The following is a 26026-nucleotide window of genomic DNA, read 5'->3' as shown; positions in this document are numbered from 1 at the left end:
GGGATTAACATCTATACCAAGACGATGATAACATGTGACGAAGACCTAATTGGACAAATCTACGTAGGGAAAGAAGAATTGAAAGTGAGATCGATTGGACACTGCGCCATGCTTGAAGAAGATGCAATGCACATCGGGACGGAGGCAGATGTGACAGGGCACGTGCTGGATATAAGTGGCAAAAAGACTCAGTTGCGTGGGTTGCTTGACACGGGAGCAGTCTTGAGCGTCATACCAATCGAAACTTGGGAGAGGATGGGCTTTGACAAAGGTGACTTGATAGACTCGAGAATACGGCTGTCGGCTGCAAACAAAGGGGCCCTTCGGGTGCTGGGCAGGACGCCGATAATAGCCCTCAATTTGGGGGAACGTAACCTGTGGATGAGCTTTATCGTGGTAGAAAACCTAGATGAATCTGACCAATTCATTTTGGGCAGAGACTTCATCAGGAATTTCGACGTAACGATTGATCTAAATAACGCAATGTTCAGGATACGGAACCCGGATAGGAGGTACGCAATCAAACCGGTAAATTTAATAATGGCAAATGAAAACAAAGCACCGGTATTCTTGAGTAGGAGGGTGAGGCTAAAAGCTAATGAAGCGGCAATCGTAAGTTTGAGGATGAAAAATTACAATGAACTAAGTGACAACAAGCAAGTGTGCATAGTTCCGAATCCTAATAGTCAAAGTGCTGCTGTTTTAGGAAGATCATTTTCGATAACGAAGAGCGGCCTCTGCGTCAGTGTCTTGTTGAATACCCTTGATATACCGATCACGATACAGAGAGGGAGGAAACTGGGATATGCTTTACCGGTTAAAACTCGATATGAAACAATTGAGAACTCAAAACAAAATGAAGTTGTTGATTGTCCTAATCACAGGGACAAAATTTGTATCTTGAGACGATTGCAGAAAATAAAAGATTCTTCAGGTCTTATTAAATCACTTAAGTCAGAAACGGATGATGGTCTTTCGAGCTGTTCGAACTTTCCAGAGCGACCCACACTAGATGAAATGCAAAATGAAAAACCGGTCCTGCCGGAGATTGAACATTTGAGGGGCAAACTGAAAGATGAACAGCTCGAAGCCATCAAGGACGTACTAGAGCGGAACGAGGAAGTTTTTTCGAAGCATAAGGCGGATATCGGGTGTTGTAATTTCGTTGAGCATGAAATAGAACTTGAGGAAAACGCGGTACCACACAGGGAGGGGGCGAGGCGCATGACCCCACACAAATCGGACGCGTGTAGAAAAGAGATCGAGACGTTACTAGAGTATGACATGATAGAACCATCCAAGTCACCGTGGGCGTGTGGAGTAGTGATGGCCAAAAAGAAAGGCGACCAGTTGAGGTTTTGTTGTGACTTTCGATACCTGAACTCCGTCACGGTGAAGGATGCCTATCCCATACCTAGGATTGATGAGAGCCTCTCGAAGTTAGGTGATGCAAAATTTTTTACGACTCTTGATTTAGGCTCGGCCTTTTGGCAAGTACCACTAAGGAAGCAGGACAGGGACAAGACAGGGTTTGCCTGCGAGTTGGGTCTGTTTCAATGGAAACGGATGCCGTTTGGACTTTGCAATGCCACAGCCACGTTTCAGCGGTTGATGGCACACGCGCTGATAGGCGTAACGAAGAAGTATGGCAACCTGGTAATGTGCTACGTGGATGACGTGGTAATAGCGACGCCAACACTGGAAGACCACATTGAGAGACTAGACGAAGTGTTTGCATGCATGAAGAGGTCGGGGCTAAAGTGTAAACCATCAAAGTGCGAGATACTCAAGGACTCAATAAAATACTTGGGCAGGATGGTAGACAAGCACGGCATCAGACCTGATACGGACGCCGTGGAAGCAGTCCTGACCTGGAAATCACCGAAGACAGAGCACCAGTTGATGAGCTTCCTGGGTTTCGCTAACTATTATAGAGAGTTCATCAAAGGCTATGCAGACAAGGTATACCCGATGCAACAATTAATGAGACACAAGGGCAAGAAGTTCACGTGGAACAACGCAGCAGAAGAGTCATTCCAGAGGATAAAGAAAGAGCTATGTGAGGCACCAGTACTGGGTATGCCGACTGAGAAAGGGATGTACGTGCTGGACACGGATGCGTCGGTAGTCGCGATTTCTGGGATTCTCCACCAAGAACAAGAATGGAATGGGAAGACAGTCTTGAGACCAATAGCGTACGGGAGCAAAGTCCTGAGTGACACGGAAATGAAGTACGGAGCACCGAAAGCTGAGATGTTCGCGGTGGTTACCTTTGTCGAGAAATACAGGGCATACCTGGGCAGTGAGCCATTCAAGTTGCGAGTCGACAACAGAGCACTGAGCTGGCTGAAAACGTACTCAATGGACCAAAGTTACATTGGGAGGTGGATAGTTCGCCTGGACGGATACAACATGATAATTGAGCATAGAACGCGAGATAAACATCAGAATGCCGACAGCTTGAGTAAGAAGACGGAGTTCTATGAGAGACAAGAGCAAAGAGAAGCAGACAGACCTGAAATCAAAGATGGCTTCTCATTCATGGACAAGGAAACGTACGACAGTCTTCCACTCACGAGATGGCTGGACAAGTCAGGCAAACCGATAGAAGATCATCCTGAATTGCCTAAAGAGCCTCCAGAGAAGACCATCTTGAGGAAGAGCCAGAGGATTCCGATTGAGATTATACTCAAGTCGAAGATCGTGAAGGAGACGCTCAAGGCAAAAGGCTATGATCTTAACCAGGTGGAAGCAGGAACTGCACAGATAGATGATGACTTAATGAGGTTGCTCGAGAAACTATCAGATGATAAGCCCATGATCCAGGAGAAGGGTCAAGAGAAACCGGAATTCACTATACTTCGGAGAAAAGAGACAGTGAACGATACTGACTCATCAAGAGGAAGCGTCACTGACAGCAAAGATGTCGTGCGGTCACTAGTTGACAAAATCCCCGAAGACATTCTGGAGCAGACCAAGGTTAGGAAAAAGAAAGTGACGTTCAAGGAAGATACTGAACACCTGGGACTAGGTCAAGAGTCCGGGGAGTGTTCCAGGTTCACGGAAGAAGGAACCGGAGAAGGAAAATTGTCCCGAAGAAGCCCACTCTTGATGAGCTGTACAGACGCCTGAGGGACTTGGACTACACCCAAATAGACGAGAGAATGGCGGTGATGCTGAATGCCATCCTCCAGTTGGAGGACCAGGGTGAGTGCAGGGAGTCTGCAACGGAGGCTGTCTTGATGATCGGGTACACCACCGAGGGTATATCAAACCAAGAACAGACCAGATGGTTGTCTTGGAACGTGGATGGAGGAGTAAGGGGCTTTGACTTGGCAAGGAGTCCTGGCCTGAGTAACAACACTGAATATGGCGCAGGGGAGTTCCCACTACCGACTAGGCCAACAGCAAGATCTACAAGCCAGGGCTCGAGTAGGTTGCCGTCGATGACGCGAGCGCAACAGACGACCGAGGCATATCCGGATCTGGGTGTTCTAAAGAAAGAGCTCGAGAAGGCGCAGAAGGAAAGGAACAAGGCGAACCTCGATCGGGATCAGGCGAAGCTGGATCGGGAGAAGATTCAGCTGGAGAGAGACCAGGCAGTCAACGAGCGAGATCAGACTCTGAGGTTACTTGAGGTGCTAAAAGTTGAACATCAGCAGGAACTAAGGGTACGGGAGAGCGCCGCGAATCGTGATCAACTGAAGTCGGAGTTGGAGAGAATAGAACAGCGACAACGTGAGCTTGACGCACAGAAGGGAGCCAGGCCAAAGGAGCGATTGGTGACCAGCTCGAGGCCAGAGTCGCGCATGGAGGTGGATGAAGCTCCCAGGGCAAGAGGACGGTTCAACCTTGACCGCGAGGCCAGAGAACACATGAGTGAAGGGTTGGAAGTTTGGATACCGAATGACGCGACGCCTTCCTTGCGTGGCCTAGAGACACAACCTGTACGTCCACTAATGGATGTGGTGCTGCCGGGATATACCCCAACCTCGACCTCGAGCGACAGTCAGGTGAGTGGCGGCTCATCGCGCCTGAAAGAGCTAGGCGAGAAATTACAACAGAAAAACCGTGAAAGATCGGCAAGACCGGAGCTTCCCCCAACTTGGAGGGAACAGCCGGTCAGGAGCGTCGTGATCTCGAGTTATAAGAAAAATACAGAGGGAAGGTACCACAGGCACAATCGACTGGATTGGAGTGCGGAACAGGGAGCCAGGAGGGACTGCTTCCATGATGCAGCCTGGGTGGAGTATCTCGCGCCACCTCGTGTGCCAGAGGGTGCAGTTCACCTAATCATAGGGGACAGCCTGGTGCGGGTGTTGACCCGGATCCAGTCGCATTGGCAGACAGGAATCTTGAGTTTCGCTGGAGCTGCCACGCCACAGATGTTGGCAACCCTGGACATGCTAGGGATGACTAAAGTATACACGGTGACCCTGATGATCGGGACAAACGATGTGTCAAGGGGAGAAGCGAGGAAAATAATGAGGCTGTACGACAAGATGAGCTGCCTTCTTGAGGAGCTGAGGATCCAGATGGACCCCATCCTGCTGACAGTATGTACGGTCCCCTACAACATGATGTTTGATCAGCACGCCTTGGAGATGAACGAGAAGGTGCGGAACCTAAACAAGGTGATCCGAGATATCCATCGCAAGAGTGTGATCCCTGTCAGACTGTTGGACGTGGCAGAGCGCATGGAGAAAGAGGGATTCCCTGAAGACACCTCCAATGATGGAATCCATTTCGATAGACCACGGGGAGCAGAGTGGCTAAACGACGTCTTCCAGGAACACATAAACACGCTAGAGTCGGATCTGCTAGAGACAGCCCAATTTACCTTAGGACCACCTCCGAACCCACCATTCCTTGCCTCAAGGGCCTTGTCTGGTCGCTTGGGAACGAGAGTTGACGCTAGAGACGGTTCGAGGAGCATCCAGACCCGATTGCAGAGTGCCACGCCAATGGAATCTGAGGAGGTGATGTCATCAACACCTCCAGGCTCGGCGATGTCCTCAGTGGTAGTGGCAGAGAGCAAGCGGGAAAAGAGGTCTATGGAGACCGCTCGCTTGAGATATCCTGAGAAGGTGAAAGAACTGGACCTAGAGAGTTTGGAATGCAGGCGAGAATTGGCGGAAACCCTGGGGATTGAACGAGTGTCGCACGAGGATTTGAATAGACATCATTGCGTGGACTGGTTGAAAGCTCATGAGGCGCACTTCTCGAGAACGAAGTTGATGGAGACCACAGACCTGACTGGAATTCCCACAAAAGCGATCATGGGACCCATTAACTACCGACCTCTCAAGCTGCTGGGGAGTCCTGGACTTATAACAGAACCTCCCAAGCACCGAACGAGCATCGCCAGGATCAGGTTGGCGACCCCGGCACAGTTGAAAGTGGTGGACAAGCTACTCAATCCAGGATCGATGGAATTGCCGGATGCCGCTTACGAAGGCTCGAAATTGGCGGAAGATCCCAGGTACGGGAAGCCCTGTGGCAGCACCCAGCTGGCCAAAACCCTGGCAGTTTATGATAGAGCAGATCCAGCTGCTGCGAGAGTAGTCATTGTGGCGGGGTCGGACTTCGAAGGAACGTCTCCCAAGTTGTTCTGGCCGGAGATTCTGATATACTCTTTGCCAGGAGCTGAATTAAACCAGATGTTAACTCTGGTGGTGGCAATAAAGTCAGAGATGCCCTGCGAACCTGAGCTGCTATTGTTTGCAGGAATGAATGATCACCTGCACGCGGTGGGACTTCTTGAGCAACTGAAGGGCGATGAAAATCCGCCATCGAGGAAGATATGGGAAGCCATTCAGGTGTTGTTTGCGGCGATGAATGAAGTACAAGAGAATGTTGTCTCGAGATTTGGGTCCAAGACGAAGGTGGTGTTTACCACATCCCCAGGATACGCGAATATGCCACCCGCCCTACAATTCGTGTACGCGGTCTTGATCCTAATAGCAGAAGGGAATGAATGGCGGATTCTAATGGCAGCCCCCAATCGGGAGTTGGAGCCATCGAACCTGAGGCTTCGCAAGTCAGAATTGGCGGCGGCATGGGCGGACATATCTCATGCACTGAGGGGCTTTTATGGACTAGCCGACATCCTGATCGTATTAGATGAGGTGTTCTTGCTAGAGATATCGAACTTTGCCAGGCAACTGACGGCCAGGTTGTGGTTTCGGAGTATGGACGTGAAGATCACAAACTCCACCAGCAAGTCTAGAGGTCCCAGTAACGAGAGAAGAAATGTGGCCGAGACGGAGAAGCAATTAGAATCGATGAAAAATCGATTGACTCAAGAGAATGGCTGGTGGCCATTCTTGACACCAAGGCTGGAGAACGCCACGAACAAGACGAGGGAGGAAGCACCACCCCTCGTGAAACAAGTCTGGAGTTTTCTGGAGAAACAACTGGAGCTGGCCGAAACAAGAGACATGACGGTGGCTAGATTTGTCTCGGCCGCCAATGAAGTGACGATTGGAGGGTTCTGGAGAGAGCACGCCAAGGGTGAATTGAGGACTAGGAGGGATTATGAGGTTCTCAAGTTCTTGAGTCCTTGCTGGGAGAAGGAATTCATGGCAGGAATGTTCGGCACCACGGCGACTATCTTTGGAGCCTTCGTGCAGGAGATACTGGGCATGCCCATCAGTCTGCTCTTGGCTTTGTATTTGGTTTACCCCAGATACTTGTTCAACATGGGCCCAGCATACATGTTTAGTCGAGGAGTGGAGACACTTCGAGTCGATGGGTACCTGGCACTATTACTCTTAACCCATGGGAAATTGGTGTCGTTTCATCGATTAATGGAATATGGAGAGCCTCTGTCTATGGGGAGAGTCCACTCGAGCATTGAAACCAGCTCCTACAAGTGTGCCGCGGGGTTGAAGACGTTGTTGGTGCAATACCTCATGATGCAGAATCGGCACATGACGGGTGAAGATGAGAATCCAACCTCGAGAGAAGAATGGAAGAAGACGAATAGAGGGATGCCTCTGCTGACGGACTTGTGCCTGGCAATGAGGTCGGACCCAATGGGGATAATCCGGGGCCTAGAGGAGGTGGTGACCTGCATTTATGGTCCAGCAGTGACGTACGCGTTCCCAGACCCCCTGGTGACAACGTATCGTCACTCTGTAACGCACTTGAGTCTTATCAGCATACTGGATGGGACGGCGTTGAATTGGTGTCAGCAGGAGGTGCTCAGAGGGCGAATGAGCAACACGGTACTCTTTGGAAAGGTGAAAGATGCCGAGCTAATAGTGTACAACTTCAGGGGGCAAATGCAATGTAGAATGGGAGGCAAGCGAGAGGGTCCCATCGAAATGTATCCCAAATTCTGGAACTTGAACCCATTGACAGCAGAAGGACGAGAAATCTTGAGAATTCCTGCCTGGAAGGAGTGCTTCGCACTGGTGAAGAGGGAGCTGGAGACCATAATGGAGAAAGAAATCCTCCCAGCCACCATGCCTGAGTTCCCAATAGTCAGGAGGATGACCTTAGGAATGAACAGTCCCTTGGTAGTTCCCTCCATAATGGCGAGGATGACGACGGAGGAAATGCAGAAGGATTTCACTGATGGCTGGGACCCCCTGTTCATCGGCTACACGGCGGCGGTCTACTTCCATACTAGCGAGGCGAAGGTAAATTCGTGGACGACGCGAGCGAAAAAGATGAGAGGTTCGCAGCCCCCCGGATATGAGTTGGAGCCATCGAACCTGAGGCTTCGCAAGTCAGAATTGGCGGCGGCATGGGCGGACATATCTCATGCACTGAGGGGCTTTTATGGACTAGCCGACATCCTGATCGTATTAGATGAGGTGCTCTTGCTAGAGATATCGAACTTTGCCAGGCAACTGACGGCCAGGTTGTGGTTTCGGAGTATGGACGTGAAGATCACAAACTCCACCAGCAAGTCTAGAGGTCCCAGTAACGAGAGAAGAAATGTGGCCGAGACGGAGAAGCAATTAGAATCGATGAAATATCGATTGACTCAAGAGAATGGCTCCAACATCAGGACATGGGCAAGCAAGTGACGAGTGATCCATTGGAGAAGAACAAGACGAGGAACACTTCCCGGACGTGGTGGGTGGCCCTTGAAACATTGAAAGAAATGGAGGACTGCTGGAAGAAGTTGGACAGTGGAGTAGCTCGCAAGCGACGCAATTGGGCCACCCAGCAAAAGGCCGAGGTTAATAAAATAGAAATGGCAAATCATCTGAAGAGGTCCTGGCAGAGTTGGTTGAAGGATCATTTTGAAGAAGCAATGAGGACACCCTCATCAGCACCACCATTAATGGCGAATCCCGTCGTTAGAACTGCAGGACAATTAATGTTCACCTGGAGTCTGGTGGGAATAGAGTTGGAAACACTGACCTCGTATGACAGGCTGAAGTTGAGAAGCAAGAAGCTAGATGTGTATCAGGTACTGATGCAACACGTAGCCAGGGACAATTCAGGCTTGAGCCTGGCTAGAAGAAAGGATGCCACGTGTTTCTTGAGATGGATAATGTCGATGATGTCTGATAGCACCATCCTGGCATGCCAACAGAGAGCAAGCGGAAGTAAAACCATGGAAAAAAGAGTCTCAACGATCATCTTGAACGTGTATCAGAGTACAGGAATAGAAAAGGAAGATGGTTCCAGACAATCCCTAGAGAACCACAGAAAGCTAGACGAGGTGCGGAGGTTTTATAATAAGAAGTTCGAAGAAGAACATGATGTTCACCGTAACCTGGCCTCGTCAGAGCAGTACTCGAGACTCAGCGAGAAGGGCGAATACCAATATGTGTCGGGAGTAATGGGAATAGCCTACAACCCCTTCTTAGACTCGGAAACTGGAGGTGCCCACAGAAACCATGAGGTAGCGGAGCTACTGAAGTTTTGGACAGAAAGAATAATGGAAATAGACACGGTGGAAAAAGAGGGGCCGAGCATGGGCCTGATTCTTGAGAAAACACCAGAGGTGGTAAGCATACCGCGCTCGAACAAGAGAGTTGAAGTGAACATGGGCGATGGAAATGGCTTGTTAACCACGAACTTGGGAGTGGTATGGAAGCTACTAAGACCCTCCTGGTGTCCACATCCCCACGCGAGTCTGATCGAGGAAACCACCGAGCGAGTGAGGTTAGCACCAACGGAAGATGAAGATCTGGCAAAGTTGAGTGTGCTGCATAAGCTAATCTTACCTCAGATGCAAGAGCCAAGCGAAAAGACGAACAATCCCGGGTCAGCGAAGAAATTTGAGCCGGGTAGCTGTCTGGATTCGACGTGTGGAAACGGAGAGCACACCTGCGATGGACGGTCATGCGTCAGAATACTGTCCTTTCAAAAAGAAGACCTGGTCACTTGGTTCGAAGACATCACGGAAAGGGAGAGAAGTGAAGTGCAAATAGTAGCGGAGTGTTACGCAAGAACCACGGTGAATATAGCGACAGCTCTCGGATTCTTCTCGAGAATGTGTAGTTTGCAGTCATTGGAAAGACTAGAGTCTGAACACCATTGGGTGACGGCGTTGAGCGTAGAATCATGGCCTGGGGTGTTGCAGGTGACTCAAAAACACATCCGGAGCTGGAAAGTTGGTCTTGAGGCAGAAATGGGGTTTCCCATGAGCGAAGCTTATGGCCTGCCATTGAACGCAAAATCCCTGATAGGGTCAATGATGGCCAACTTGTGCGGAAGTCAGTACCAACTGCACATGGCGATGGTGGAAGCATCCAGCCAGAGAGTACTGGTGGACAAGGCCTTCTCAGTGCCCAAGTGCGTGAGGTTGGCTAGGATATCGCATCACTCGCACAAGTTGTTGAGAAAAATCAGAGGGACAGTACCAAAAGAATTGAGAGATGACTTGAGTGAAATCTGGGGAGAAGAACTTTTGAAGTTGGAGAGAGAGAACACAAGCGATCACGAGAGACAAAACGTGATCGGAAAACCTGTGCGAAGTGCTCCAAACCTGGAAGATAACGACACGATGCATGAGAAAATGATGGAGCTTGAGCCTCTCTTGGAAGCCTCGGGGGAGCGTAACCTCAGGAGAATTGAGATCACCCATGGAGAATGCCCATGCCACTGTTTGGCGCAAACGGTGTGGTATCCAGATCACAAGAACCTTTGCCTGGTATGGGATATGGAAGAAATCCGGTCGATCGGACTACCGGATCACCGACAGAAGGTGACGATCTTGGTAGTGAGTACGATGTTGGCTCTGAGATGGATAGAAGAGAATATAACGAAGTATCGGGAAGCGGGGACGCCAACGGCTGAGTCAATATACACGATAGACTACAGTAGGAGACTCGAGTTGTTTGAGACTGCGTGCAAGGTATTCGCCATACCAACGGAAGTCAGACATGTCTGGAGCCGTTTGAGGTACTTCCCATGGTTTCGGGCGACGCTGACGTCCTGGTTGTACATGACAACGAAAGATCACATGAGAAAACATCAAAAGGAGTATCGACAGTTCCAGGCCGAGATTGGGCCGGAAGCTTTCAAGAGACCCCTGTTAACCCATCGTAATGCAATCACGACAGGATGGAAGAGAGTGGGTAAAATGTCTAGAGACAATACCAAGGCGAGGGAATCGATACTAGAGGAGGACCTGGCGAAGAACGTGAGCTTGAGCCTGCACAACTCCTTTTGTTTGAACCGGGAATCTAGGGTGAAGGCACTACCCAACCAAGCAAAGAGGTTGCAAGAGCAAAGAGAATGGATGCGATCCTACGAGCAGCTGAAGGCTTGGGAGGAGATTGTGATTAGCTCCGATGATGAAGAGGAACTGTTGAGACAGTTTGCCGTATCTAGTACTTCAGGGTGCAGTACCTCCAAGGCGAAGAGTGCGAGATGAGCAGGTGGCTCGAATGGATCTTGAGTCTTGAGAGGAAAAGGGGAATTGAGCGGGGATCCGGGTGAAACCTGGGTTCACGAAAAAGAAATTTTAACAAAACAAGATATTGTTATTAATATGCTATATCTATTATATAAACGAAAATGCTGCATGACAATTTCCTAATTGAATGGGACAAAAGAAATTTTAAATTGGCTTGAAAAGCGAGAATTCAAGGGTGCAGGTGTGTGCAGATTTTGATTGCTGTTTAGCGATAGTGTGAAAATTTTACATGGCTGTGAATTTTGGGGTGTAGATAAGCTTAAGTCTGCTGCAAACTTCTGTAAATGACCACTGGCACTGTATCTTGAGTAACACTCGGTTTTCTGGGACTCACTGACAGAAGACAGCACGCGATGAGGACATCGATCTCGAGTCCGGGGAGTATGTGCCAGTCGGTCATATTTGGAAGTTTGACCTTGAGAGAAGCAAAAAAACACTTAATTTTGGAGTAAAATTTAATTTTTCAAAATTTCGAATGGAACCTGTCATGCAAGATTTTCTCGCGATAACTGAAAATCAGAAAAGAGAAGTCAGAACAATCGAGTGACAATCGCGGGAAAGTTGCTAGAAAAATCAGTGGGAAATTGCTATTCGCAATTTCAGTAGCAGTAATAATCGAGAGTAGAGCTGTCCCATCTAAAACAGAGACGAGCGCATTCCCACGAACTGGATTGTTGTGATTGGAGTATTATTCTAAACTGGACTAGAGTGAACCTTCGGTTGAAAGGTGGACAGCTAGAGTGTCCCAATGGTTCACGAGAACTTACAGTCTAGAGTAAAAACTTGTTCTTGTTATTAAAACTGACTAACATTAAACTCATTTTAGTTACTTTAATGATTCTTGAGTTGTTCACCGACTTATTTACTTCCTGGTTCTTGAGCGTGCTACAATGTGAGTACTAATTTAAATTTCTAGAGTGTGTTTTATAATTGTTATGTTGAGGTAAGGCGAGTTTTAGGTTGATCCATCTGAAATGGATCAAAGTTCCACTGTCTAATAAAAAGTAACTTAACGGATTGTTCCGACCCGGTTTTTAATGGCGTTCATGTATTTTGGGTATCTAGAGACCTAAGTATGGGGACGTTTCTAATTCTAGAGTGGGGGGATATTTTAGTAGTAGCCTTTAAGCTGTAACGGGTCGTAGTCTCATGTCACAAGCGAACCGAATTGGCTCCGACTGATTTGAGGTACAAAAACACAAGAGATAGTGTCCCTGACTCTTGAGCCAATGGTTATAGGGCCTATTTTTCTTAAGCCTCATGTGTGACTGCAGTAGACGAATGTTACATGGAACTTTGATCAATTTCAGATGGATCAACCTAAAACTCGCCTTATCTCAAAATAACAATCATAAAACACACTCGAGAAAACTAAATTTGGAACTCACATGTCGACACACTCGAGAATAGGGAGTAATTAAATTGATGAGCAACTCGAGAATACTAATCAGTTTTAATAAAGGAAATAAGTTTTAACTCTAGAATTGAAGTTTTAGTCTGAACCATTGGGACACTCCAGCTGTCCACCTTTCCGTTGAAGGTTCACTCTGGTTCAGTTCGAATAATTGCACTCTTCTCTCGTGATTATCTCGCCTCCTATTTCAGGATAAGACGGCTCTACTCGTGTCTTATTTTGTATCTGGAAATTGCGAATAGCAATTTCCTGCTGTTTTCTTAAGTATTTTCCCGCAATTGTAAATTCGGTCGTTCTGATTTTTCATTTTGTGTTTTCAGTTGTTGTGAGAAAACTGAGCATGACAGGCTCCATTCGAAATTTTGAAAAATAAAACTTCACTCCAAAATCATGTATATTCGTGTCCCTCAAGGTCAAACTTCCAGATATGACCGACTGGCACATAATTATTGTTTTTTTTTCAGCTAAAAAGGAACGATTTTCATTTTTTTAATGTTTCAATTCATGAGTCGGACAAAACTGTGTTTCTAACGTTTGTTTTCACGCAAAAATTAAAACAAATTTATGATCATTAGGTTTCCTTGGGATTTTTTTTTTGAGAATTTAAGTTGTTTGGTTGTGTTACTTTTTTTCTCCAGTATATCACTCGACCCATTCCGATGATTATTCTTGGTACATGATTATATATGGAAAACAAAAAACTAAAACCTACCTTAATCCAAAGTTCCTCCCCATTTTCATTGGTCGGAATAAAAATTCGGGATTTATTCGGTGTTTTTTGGTAAGATGCTCAGCTTTTCCTATTTGTTCATACTTTATTTTTGAAGAACCCAACAATTATAATTTTACCCTGGCTTTAAGATTTTTGCGGTTTCGTTGATGGTTTTGAATACAACATCCTTATTTGCTATCATTGAATTTCTAGCCTTCAATCTTCTATCATCTGGGACGCCACAAGTGTTATTATGTTTTTCAGAGCTGGATAATGAACTTGTTTTATCAACTCATTTGTGTTGTTCAATTTGTTGCATGTATTTACTCGCATACAAATAATTGGGCTATTTTAGTTGATACGAGCAAGTTTTGGTTCAATTATCGACATGTGGCCAACGTGCTATCAATTTATAGAAGCATTAAGCGTCTAGGAATTCCTGATAGCCACATCATTTTGATGCTAGCGGATGATGCAGCTTGTAATCCTAGAAACCCTCGACCTGGTAATTATCATTAGCTTATTTTGATTCCTAAAGCAGTTAAGTTAATTAACTGAGAAGTTCTCACGAAGACTCAAAAAGATACCAATTTTTTGCTCAGCTCTACCTACACTTAGAAAATAAACCGAAAAGCTACGAGGAGAGTTTTTTGGATGCGAAAGCAAATGATATACGAAACGCGGCATTTTTAATTGTCAATGATCGAAGTAAAGACACTTAGTTAGAATTGATAGAGCTTCAAAAAGTCATATATATTTCTTTTTCAAATATCAGTCTTTCGATTATCTAGAATTTTTTATGATTTTTTCAAAGAACTTATTTATAAAAACTAGACAAAATTGAATTTCTCAACTCTATGGCGTGAGTTGCTCTAAGGGTATTTTCAGTTGCTGTAGGCTATGCATCCAAATATGATTGCTCAAATCCTTTAAGTTTCCGAGTTTTGACGTTTTTAATGATTTTGTCAATAAAAATTTTATGATAGTTTGTAAAAAAGAAATTATATTAATTTTACAAAAGTTGAATATCTCAACTCAGTAATTGGGTGGTGCTAGGGTACTCTCAGGGGTTCTAAATCTTGCCTCAATATATGAATATAACGTTTTTCAAGATAAAAAATTTTCACATTATTTAGATATAAAAAACTCAACAAAATTTGATATTTTCAGTTCTATAGTGTAAGGTTTTCTCATAGTACTATAAGATCTTGCAAATCATCTCTCCAAATAATACTGCTGAAATATTTTAAGTTTCGAAGACCTGACGTTTTTTCATAAATTCTTGAAAAATTTTCATAAAACTTTATTTGAAAAAACGTTACGAAATTTTTAATTCCCAACCCCATAGTTGGGTGATCTCATGGTACTTTCAGAAGTTGCAGTTCTTTGCTTCAAGTTTTGACTGCTTTAATAATCTTTGTTACTGAGATATGCCATTTTTTTATTAATCAAAATTTTACAAAAACTTAATGTTTGAAAAAACTTAACAAAGTTTGAACTTCTCGAAATTATGATGGGATGCTGTTGAGGCACTCTCAGGAAGTTTTTATGTGTTCATGCGGACTCTGAAGATGACTTTTCATTGCATTTCTTTTTCCTAGATGTGAATTTTGATTCATTTTTCATGATTTTTCAAAAAAAGTCACTTAAATTCCAAAAAAAAAAATTTTCATCAAAAATTTGAAATCGCCGTTGGATTGGTGGGGTTAAGTCAGATTAACACCAGCAGTTGCAGATGTGGTCTTTACCCAATTTTTATTGCTTAGTGTGTTTAAGTTGTTGAAATTGACTTTTTTTCGGATATTTCAAAAATTTTCATTAAACTGATCAGTTGAACTAAGAAAAAAAATCTGTTTGAAATAAAAAAAGAACTAAATTTAACAACCTTAGTTAAAACAGTTTCTTTCAAAAATTCATTGATTTTGCCAATGAATTTGTTAAATATGGAGCGATTACTTGTATGCCGTCAGCCATTCTAAAACCCAGTAGCTTCAGAGATTTGACCATTGAAATGTTTTTGTTTATTTTTTTTACGGTTACATTTCTTTTGTTGTTGTTTCTTTTTCGTTTATTTAAAAAAAACAGTTTTCACGTTTAATATTCTGAAGCACCGGAGGTGCGTTACACGCTAGTTACTTTTGATTTCTGAATTCAAGTTTGTTTAAGCAAAAAAAAAATTACCCCTGAGATAAGCGAAGGTGTTGCAACCGGGTACAAGTCTTTTTTTCCATTAGTAATTTTGTTCTCAGAATTATTCAAAAGGTAGTAATCTCCAAATCTGTATTTTCGCACCGACAAATTTTGAGTTTGTCTGCATTTTGAACGCCCGTTCTTCTCGGTTTTTATGTTGGGTGTAAATTTACCAAATCCGATTTCAGTATATCAGTTTTTATTCGTTTTTTTTCTCGTTTTAAAAGGTTTCTGCGGAAAACCGTGATTGTAATAGCGTTATTGCTATGATTTTCTGTTATCAGCCATTTTTTATCGCATAAGTTGAAAACCTTTGATTTGTGAACACTTTTTAGTTCTTTTTTGATTAAAAAAAACGCGACATCGGCTCCTGTCATATAACATTACATTTGTGTTTTTTGTCTATTTTTTATCACAAGCATTCATAAACCGGTTTTGGTGCACATTTATTTTATTGCTTTCAATGTGAATTGGGATGCAATGAGAGAAATTTTTCATCGTGAAAATAGCGTACACTTTGAATGGCAACCCAATGATTTAACTGGTTTGGTGATTTTAGTACACAGCTACAAATTATAGATAGACTTTTTTCGGAGGATTTTATTCATTTAATAAGAGTCGGAACCTTTGCGAAATCAGCAGGAAGGATTTTTGATTTATTTGCACTTGCGAAACATAAGTTCTTTTAAAATTGGATTTTTGGTTTGGAAATGCAACAAAATATGAAAGCTCGAAAATGCTCTACGAATATTTTTGCTATGTGACTGCATCTTTTTTAAACAAGTAATTTAAGTACAAAAACCTTTGCCCGAGATTTGTGATTTTCTGATGTTTTTGCCTCTAAGTTGTCTCGAACGGTTTTCGCCTAGATTTTTTAGCCTTCAATTTGAGCACGGTGGGTTTCTAGCGATGATTTTTTTACGACCAAATTTTATCAGTCTGTGGGCATCGAGAAATGATACCAAAATTGAAGGTCAATTGAGGACTGAATTAAAATGTCAGTAATAAGGTTGAGGGCATAAGACCGAATTTTAATTTTAAAAAATGTGTTTTCAATAGTGGAAGCTGCTGATTTTGTGTTTCAATTTTTTTTATGGCACTTATTAATTTTTCAAGCTTCTGTTTACGCTTATGATTGCTTAAGACTAAGCTAAAGGTGTGAAAATTTTCTCCAAAAATAATCATATTTCCAACAAGTCATTTTTTTCGGCATAATTGTTTTTCCTGAATTTTTTAATCTCGTGTATGCCTCTTTTCGTTTGGGTTCAATAAATGCAAGCAATCAAACAAGGATAGCCGGTTACTGTGCAAGTAGCACAGAATGTTCTTTAAAAAATAAAGTTATTTTTTCAAATTATTTGCTGTTTTTTTTGTTTCGGCGTGCTGTGATAAAAGGAGCTGAACAATAAACTGGGGTTAGGTATATTCGACAGTCATAGAAAAATAAACAAATTGAAAAAAATTGTGAAGAAAAGTTTTCGAATTTGTTCTCGCAGTTTTTTTGAATTTTTATTCCAAAAAGACGCTAAAATACTCAAAGTAAACTAACAAAAAATACTAAAAGTAAACAAAGTTCCTCTCCATTTTCAATGGTCGGAACAACAAGTTGGGAATAAACTAGTTTCAAAAACATTGCGAAATTTAGATAGATGAGTCTGACTGCGTGATGTATTTTTTCGGTTCATCTCTTTTATCAATCGTCATCACCAATCAGCAACAAGTACGAAGTGAATAGAAAAATTAATGAAAAATAATATTTTTGCAAAAAAAGTAAGGATCAAAAATTAACAGGGAGTATCAATCGTACTATACTCGCTGTTAATTTTTGATCCTAATTTTTTTTGCAAAAATGTTATTTTTAATTAATTTTTCTATTCACTTCGTACTTGTTGCTGATTGGAGATGCTTGCTTTTAGCAGAAAGCGCAGACGGTTATGCAGAATGTAGCAATTTTCTTTGATGTTTTTTGGAATGTTTTGTTTTGCCACTACGTTTCACTTTTTTAACTTTGACGAGAGTTTATTTCGTTCTGAGCTTACTGTGATGGTTATGTTTTGAATATATTAGCATTGATTATTTGAAATTAAATGTCTTGAAAATTTACCTGTTGATCCAGTTTTCAAAAAAATTCAATCTCAAATTGTTCTGGAAAATCAAAGAGGTTTAAGGCCGTATAATTTTTTCGAAAAAAGATTCTTTCAATTAGTCTTTTTTTTCTGTTTATTTGCGTTCATTGACTCTTCCAACTGCCTGTTGGCTATGTTTATTCTTTCTGTATCGCAAATAGAGCGAAGCTCCTCTTTGCCTCTATCGTGGCAATTATATTTGTAAAGGCTTGCGAAGGGTTCCGTAGCTTCTGTGTTTAAATTAATGAGTATTTGCAGCAACAATCTACCACAATTCAAACCAGAAGATTAACATTTATGGCGATGACGTGGAGGTGGACTACCGAGGATACGAAGTGACTGCCGAGAACTTCATTCGGATCCTCACTGGAAGAGTGAAGGATGGAACACCACAGGTAAGATACGAAATAGTTTCCAATAGCAGACGAAATTTATCTTGTTGGGCTATTTAGTCAACTCTTTCTATATACAGAACTGATTGAAATTATCCGCTCAAGTTAATAGAAACTCGAATTTTATTACGCGTTTTTCTCAAATTGGGTTGATTTGAGACAGAAGATGAAAATAACAAAACAAGCAAATGGTTCAATTGCTGACAAAACTACATCAAATTGATTTTTTAATGTAGTGTAACAAGGCTTAAGGAGGGCAACTGTTTAAAAGTAAAGTCTTAGTGTCTTAGTTTTTTCGGCCATCAAATGAAAATAATCATTATTTCTACAAAATTGAGGTTTTACACTTTTATAAAACTTGTTGGGCTACATAAGAGGCTCACTTTGAATTAGTTTTGTTAGCAATTGAAACCGTAGTTGGAGATAGTTTTTGGTTGATTGAAGAAACCAAAATTGATCCAAATTGATCCAAAATTTAGAATTCTAATTCCGCAAAATAAATAGCAGCATTTTAATTCCAAGCAAGTTTTATCCTCATAATTTTTGCCTTTTTCAACCCAATTTGTGAAAAACGCGTTTCAAGTTCAAGTTTAATGTTTTGTCCGGTCAGTTTAAATCATCACTGTAATTTTGTCCAAGATATCAGCACCAGGAAATTGATCTACATTAGTTCTGAGCTTAGAGCACCGTATTTTCTGAGCGTAAGCACCCTTCAAAACAAAGGAAAGAAATTCAGGTTCAAAACAAGAAGTTCTGAGCAAATTGATAATTTAAAAGATCTCTAAAACAATTTCTCTCCGCAAATCTTAATGCGAGTAGTTTTGTCTTGAGTTGAGCCCTCAATGGTATCCATTCCTATTATTGGTATCCCCAATGATATGCATCCCCTCGAAAAAAAAATTCAGACTCTTAAATAGGTCGCGATGATTTATTTTCAGGAAAAGTCTTAGATTTTTATCAGGCTCCAAAATATTTTTTTTTGCGGTTTGACTTTTGATTTCTTGTTTAAAGGAAAGCAAACTCAACTATTAAACAGGGAAAAGAGAATTCGAAAGTAGACTTCAATTATGGAATTTCCGAACGAAATAAAAACTTAACCTATTAGTTTAAACTTTAAAAGTGCCAATCATTAAGTGTTCTAGAAATTAAAAGAGCCTTAAGACCATTTTTTCTTTGAATATCGTAAGTTGAGACTTTTTAAAAAAAACAATCTTTGTTTTTTTTTAACATCCAACTGACTTTTTTCCAGCTGTCTGTTGGCTATGCTTGGTTTTCAAGTCAGCTAAAAATTAACTTCAACTACGGGTTTAATTGGTGATAAAACTATATCAAAATGAGCCTTGTATGTAGACCAGCAAGCTTAAAAACGTTATAATCCTCTCAGTTTTAAAAAATTGAATTTCTTTTTGCGTGAAAGCCAAAAAATGTCATTTTTACGACATAAAATTTTTCAAATAGGCGAGCATTTAAGAGGTTAAATTTTTTTGGGCTGCATAAGAGGATATTTTTGATTTTTTTGTCGGTAATTGAACCAGAAGATTTAGCGAAACTTTTGATTAATCAAAAAAAGCCCCGTGCCCCTTTTTTTATGGAAAATTTTTGGCCAAAATGTATTGCGCAACAATGATTCTGCTAAAATTCTAAGCTTGCGTTTTCTTCAGTCTTTGTCCTAAGTTCATCCAATTTGAAGCTTACATAGCAAAGAGTAGATAGGCCATAAAGTAGTCAAAGTTTGTTTTATCCACTCAGAATCATGATAGCCAAATCAAGAATAATTGAATAGCATGGGACAAAACTCAAAATGTAAAATTAAGCCGATTTATTTTCAGCAGAAAAAAATCATAGTTTAAAGAAAATGGAAATTTTTCTTATGTTTTGGTAAATTATTGTAACTCTCTCCCAATACATTTTCGAGGATAAAAGACGCCCTAGATAGGAATTCTTAGCCAAATAATTTATTCATACAATAATTATATTTTCCTAGATTCTTTAGAGCTGTTTCACCTCGAGATATTCATCGAAGTTGCTTTCGGGATTCGACTTTTGGGCGTTCAGTTTTTTCTACAAATTCTAAAACTTTCGCCAATTAACCCCCACTTTTTTGTTCCATCTCGTGTTCCATTTTTGGTAGTTCTCAGGGGAATATCCCAGTCAAAAGCAGTGCTTATATTAAGATGAGCGTAACCACTGAGCGTATCCAAAATTCAGATTTGTACTGAGAAGTTTTTGATGTCGAGAAAAAATTTCTGATCATCCAGACTGATAATTTTGTAAACGTGCAATCAGCGGTCAGGCTGAATAGCCTGAAGGCTCATAAATTCAAGGTGGGATTTTTTTATTATAGCGAAAAACCGAGTTCCTTAAATTTTCGGAAAGTACATTGGGCGTAATGAAACCAACATCATACATAGCCCGTCGTGTCAAATACTTAATTGATTTCCGTCATGATCGCAGTTTCAAAATCTTTCAAGAAAAGTTCGGGCATCAAAAGCCAATTTAAAAAAAGTTGGCATTTTTGGGTCTGAATTTCTAAAAGCTTTTGGTAAGTTTATTCAGTTTTTCTCATGAGAAACGCCAATACGACAGATACTTGCTATGATTAACATCTCCTTGATAAAGTAGAAAATCTTTGTTGTTCGAGGATTTTGCCCATGCATTGTTTGAATGATTTGTCAAAACTTTAGGGTACCGGGGGTAAATTTTTTTCTCGAGTTTGGTTCCTTGTTCTTCGTACTTGTGTATGTGGGCGGTAAAAACGGTCTTCGACTAATCAGAATTTAGAATTAAATTTGATGGCCGCTCGACTAGCATTAAAGTCGAAAACGTAAAAGTGTAACCACTAGCATAATTTTCATAGCTTAATTTTTTAGAAGTACAAAACAGCAATCTTAATCCATTCAAATTGAAGCTTGAGTTTTTGAGAAAATTCAAAATTGAAGCAAGCAAATGAAATTCCTTAACATATAAAGTCGAAAACGTAAAAATGTAACCACTAGCATAATTTTCATAGCTTAATTTTTCAGAAGTACAAAACAGCAATCTTAATCCATTCAAATTGAAGCTTGAGTTTTTGAGAAAATTCAAAATTGAAGCAAGCAAATGAAATTCCTTAACAGATAAATCATGATCAGCCACATCCCCACATGTACTGTCTTGAACCTGAAAATTTCGTCGATCTTTTTTTTAGGTCGACCTAGTTGATTTTCCAAGCACTCTCAGAACACTATGAAGACCCTTTATTCTTACAACAAATTTTCAAAAATACCATCAAAAATGCCATTTATGGGCACTTTTTGGAAAGTTTTTACCAGAAAATTTCGTTTTTTTTTTGGCGCGTACTCTCATTAAAAATTAGTATATATTGGCGTCGAAGGCGCCTTGAGAAAAAAATTTTTGGTTTGGTCGGCCCAAAATGTTGACATAAGAGATTTTCAGCCAATCAAAGTCGTGCGTTTTTTATGCAGCGTTTAGTAAATTTAATTTGGTCTAACTGGTGGGTGTATTTTTTGTATGTAATGAATTAAATTTCGTCAATATTTGAATGTTGTTTCAATTTTTATGCTAATCGATACGATTTTCAATTTTTGCGCTAGTCGAGCTTTATGCTAGCCGTTAGATCGCCTTAAATTCGTTTACGTCAGAATTAAAATTGTCTTCTTTATGACCGGTATGAAATAAAGGTTGTCTACTTTTTAACCGCACCTCCAGTTTGACAAAGGCGTCTTTTGAATTTCAAGTTTTTTTCGTGTGTCCAAACAATTGAAATCAGCCCTGTAACGAGGTAGTAATCTTTCATAATGTGCTGATTGACAAATAATTGATTTCGCTTTAGTCGAAACAAATGCTGCTGGACGAGAACAGTAACGTGCTGGTTTACATGACTGGTCATGGAGGAGTGGGCTTCCTGAAGTTCCAGGACACCCACGAGATATCTGACCAGGAACTGGCTGATACATTCCAGCAAATGTACCAGAAAAGACGCTACAAGTCTCTTCTGTTTGTGATTGAAACTTGCAAGGCTGCCTCCATGCTCAGGTAAGAACGTGAAAGAAACATGCTCAGTTGATAACGTGAAAGTTAAAAGGTAGATAAGCGTCACCTGATTTTGTATTAAAGCAACCGCTTGATGGTTTAGAGAGGGTTGCGCTGATGGATCGTACTCCTTCAATTGATAGTGGATCAGTCGGTTGAATTGTTTCGTCATTGAACTTTTCGAATTGTTGTAGTCTCTTATCTTGTGATGCATCTGTTTTATTTGTATTTTTTCAAGTTACATCTACTCTCCGAATGTGATTGGCTTTGCGGCTGCGAGAAATGACGAGGACAGCTACAGTCACCACAGCGATCACACCATAGGAGTACATGTAATAGACAGGTAAGTCACTATTCCACTTCACTTGCTTCGTCAGCTGCATTCAAAATCCAATGCCTGAAAATTAGTAGGGAGTGACGGTGAAGTGGTTACGTCTCCGCTTCTCAATCAAAAGGTCGGGTGTTCGAGGCCCACCATAAACCATTCTCGTTGCTTGAGGGTGAGGCAAAATTTCCTAGCTCGGAAAAATAACCAAACAGATTGCATGTTTATCTTTACCAGGGGATTGCATGTATATCTTTATATCTTAATGGTTCTCCGTGAAGAACTGAACAGCTCGTATGTTGGTCCTTTCCCTTGTGGATAAATCATCTTATTAAGAGCAATGAACAAAGTGAGTACTCTTATATAGGTCTTGGTGATTTTTTTGTTTTTTTTTTAGGAAAAAGTCTTAAATTTGTTCACGCTCATTTTTGGTTTTTCGCGGTTTGACTTGTGGTTTCTTTTCAAGTTCGGTGCATTTCCATTGTTAAAAGGAAGGCAAACTCCACTCGAACAGCAAAAGTGTGAAGGTCACGGAAAACGTGATCGACTTTTAGTTTCGAAAATCGAATTTGATTTTTAGATTTCCCTGCGAAATAAAAAAAATTACTTTTTGATCCAGTTTTGTCGAACTGTTTATTTTTTTTAATCAAAAAAGAGTCAGACATAAATTGTTCTAAAAATTCAAAGAGCTCTAAGGCCATCTATTTTTTTTCGAAAATTGAGATTTTCTTGGAAAAAATTCTATATTTCACGGTTTGTAGTTTGACTTTGATTTCTTTTAAGTTCAATTCCAAGAAAGTTGATAAAAACAGATATATTTTTCTGTTTTGTCCAGTTCCTTGTTAATTCTTCAATTTTCTGTTGGCTATGTTTGTTAACTTCTTGACAATGTGCATTAGTTACATAATTTTGTGGTAACTTTAGGTTCTCACATTACATGTTGGAGTTCCTGGAGACGATCGACTCCTACAGTAAAGTGACTCTGGCCAAATTCTTCGATTGCTGTCCCTTCTCCAAGTGCCACTCACACACTGTGCACAGAACAGACCTCTACTCAGGCACTGTTAACATTCATGTTTCTTGGTCTATCTATACTCAGAGAAATTTTCTTCTTAAGATTTATGCATTTTTAAACAAAAGGTATTTCTCCGTAAATGATCAGATTGAGTTGTTTTTCAAAATTTTCTCTCGTTGATCAATTTTTTGAGCTGATCAGGAATCTTTTTGAAGAGTCGAGGAATCTAGCTCAGACTTTTATAGGTCGTAATGCTTTTTTAGTTTTTTGAGGAAAAGTTTTAAAGTTTGTTCAGACTTTTATTTACTTCTTCGAGGTTTGACTTTTGATTTCTTTTTTAATTCAGTTCAATTACGTTGTTAAAAGGAAGGCGATCTCCAATATCGAACAGCAACTGTAAAGGTCATGAAAAACGTGATAGCATTCTAGTTTTTAAAATTGAATTTAAGTTTCAGCAAAATTCACTTTTTGATCCAGTTTCTCAAATTGGGTCAATTATTTAACTGTCTATTGTCAAGGTTTTATTAATCATGGCGAAAAAATTTATAAAATTTATAGCTCTATCTTCCTTTGGGCTGTAAAGAATTGAGGGTGGTTTTAAAAATCTGATATAATTTGTGGAAATTCTTTCAGGAGATGCCAAAAGTGTCCTGGTGACTGACTTCTTCGGTAGTGTGCGACCAGCCGAAATTGTTGAGTCACCTCCTCAGTACAAAACGATTGATGACCTTTTTGATCGAAATATGTTCACGGTTTATCACGAAGAACTTGAGTTTCGATCACGTGAAGAATCGCGCAAAAATGTTAAAAAGATCGAGAAAATCAGTGAACAAGTGAATATGATTGAACGAAAAAAAACTGATGACGGGACCTGGTTCGCAGTCTTAGTCTTCGGAGGACTCCTGATCTACATTGGGGTTTCGGCGTATGAAATTAACAGTCGACATAAAACTGCTTCTTTTGAATTCATTCCACATGGTTTAGTTTCTGCTACGTGCTTTAGTCCAGACCAGTAATTTTGCTGAAAGAATCAAAAACTAAGAAAACAATCAAATGAAATGAACGTATTCATGTGACATGAACAATTAAATTGCAATAATTATTAATTAAGAGTTCTGATATATGATTTGTTTGTGCTGAAATTTGTGAAATGGCAAGGTGAACTCATATTCAATGCCGAGCTTTAACGTCATAAAAATAAAAAGAATTAAAAAATCTTTTCAATTCAACAAGTTTTTTTGCTTAAACCTTAAAAAAAATTCAGCTAAACTAGCAAGATTAACTCCTAAATTTGTGCTGAAGTTAATTTAGGACAACTTTTCTATGATGAAAAATAATAAATAGTTTTAAAAATGATTCACTGTTGGACACTATTTTTAAGCTGACATAATCAACTAAAACCCTTGCAATAGCAAACGAAATGAATTCAATGCAAACGAAATAAATTTTTCCTTGTTTTTGTTTTGTATTTTATTTTTTCAGTAAAAAGTCTTTGAAGTTCGTCACGCTTAATTTTTTTTTGTTGTTCTGACTTATTTAATTTTATGTGGTAAATGAATTTTTCTAGCTAACTTAACGCATATTAAGTTAATTGACGCAAGTTCCACAGCGGATAATAAAACACTAATAATCCCGAGTTCTCAAATTGGGTTGCTAATGAGTTTTTCTGTTTCCACGATTCCATTGACATCTTGTTATAAGTCTATTGGCCATGGTTATCAAAGTTTGGATGGAGGATTGGTTTTTAGCTTAGCTTCATAATCAATCGAACTAGTTAACTAAACAATTTTTTTCTTTGGAATAGAATACTGAGAATATAAAGCATATTGGAATTAAGTATGTGCTCAGAACTGCAATAAGCTTTTTTTCCTTTCAAAACTTTTCTTTTTCCGGGATACATTTTTCCGAAATTTGTATATGCTTTACCATGATATCTTCGTACAATTAATATATTTAACCCTGCGATCGGCAAGAGCGTTGCAACTACGTACTAGTCTTTTTTCCCAAAAGTTTGTTCACAGAATGGTCAATTTAGTTGGAATGGCAAATTTCATGCGCAATGGCTGAAATACTCTATTTCTTAAAAATTTAATAGAAAAATCTGGTAGGTAGTGAATCGACGGATCTTGTTTCAGGCATTGATTTTTTTTAGAATATCTCGAAAATGCTGAAATTTGTTTCAGATGAGTTGTTTTCGTCCAAGTTTCCGTTGATTCATTTAGTTAAGACATAAGTTAGAAGGATTTGTTTGAAGAATACGTCTTAAAATCTTATCAAAATCAAAGTTTTCTAAAGAAAACGTTGAAAATGAAATTGTAAGAAGAGTTAAAGATTTTCAAAAGGTAAATTTGTTTTCTCAGCATTCGTAAATTTCACAGGAAAAAAAAGAAATGGCGTATTTCAAGGCAAAAAGATATGACGGAAGTTGAAGTTCGTCACGCTTAATTTTTTTTGTAGTTCTGACTTATTTAATTTTATGTGGTAAATGAATTTTTCTAGCTAACTTAACGCATATTAAGTTAATTGACGCAAGTTCCACAGCGGATAATAAAACACTATCAATCCCGTGTTCTCAAATTGGGTTGCTAATGAGTTTTTCTGTTTCCACGATTCCATTGACATCTTGTTATAAGTCTATTGGCCATGGTTATCAAAGTTTGGATGGAGGATTGGTTTTTAGCTTAGCTTCATAATCAATCGAACTAGTTAACTAAACAATTTTTTTCTTTGGAATAGAATACTGAGAATATAAAGCATATTGGAATTAAGTATGTGCTCAGAACTGCAATAAGCTTTTTTTCCTTTCAAAACTTTTCTTTTTCCGGGATACATTTTTTCGAAATTTGTATATGCTTTACCATGATATCTTCGTACAATTAATATATTTAACCCTGCGATCGGCAAGAGCGTTGCAACTACGTACTAGTCTTTT

The 26026-nt window shown here is 40.4% G+C and overlaps 2 protein-coding genes across 3 annotated transcripts in view; one reads left to right on the top strand and one right to left on the bottom strand.

The window, feature by feature from the left end:
• The window catches only part of LOC134846912 (prelamin-A/C-like), a 401765-nt gene that overhangs the window by 226979 nt on the left and 148760 nt on the right, over positions 1 to 26026 (bottom strand). The window contains exon 1 of one of the 2 annotated variants that reach the window (XM_063864338.1): positions 15811 to 15820. The exons of the other annotated variant lie outside the window; for it this stretch is intronic. The gene's annotated coding sequence lies outside the window, so the exon portion shown is untranslated. Of the gene's footprint in view, positions 1 to 15810; positions 15821 to 26026 lie in introns of those variants that run through there. 2 annotated transcript variants of the gene reach the window in all.
• LOC134846913 (putative GPI-anchor transamidase) lies at positions 937 to 24326 on the top strand. Its single transcript, XM_063864339.1, has 7 exons — positions 937 to 946; positions 13277 to 13519; positions 17589 to 17725; positions 21555 to 21757; positions 21993 to 22097; positions 23004 to 23137; positions 23728 to 24326. The coding sequence occupies exons 2-7, from the start codon at positions 13288 to 13290 to the stop codon at positions 24108 to 24110; spliced, it is 1194 nt and encodes a 397-aa protein (XP_063720409.1). The 5' UTR covers positions 937 to 946; positions 13277 to 13287; the 3' UTR covers positions 24111 to 24326.

The sequence above is a fragment of the Symsagittifera roscoffensis genome, chromosome 5, assembly GCF_963678635.1.
Source record: "Symsagittifera roscoffensis chromosome 5, txSymRosc1.1, whole genome shotgun sequence".
Lineage (NCBI taxonomy): Eukaryota > Metazoa > Xenacoelomorpha > Acoela > Convolutidae > Symsagittifera > Symsagittifera roscoffensis.
The sequence above is the reverse complement of the archived record's forward strand: the minus strand, read 5'-3'. Positions and strand labels throughout refer to the sequence as shown.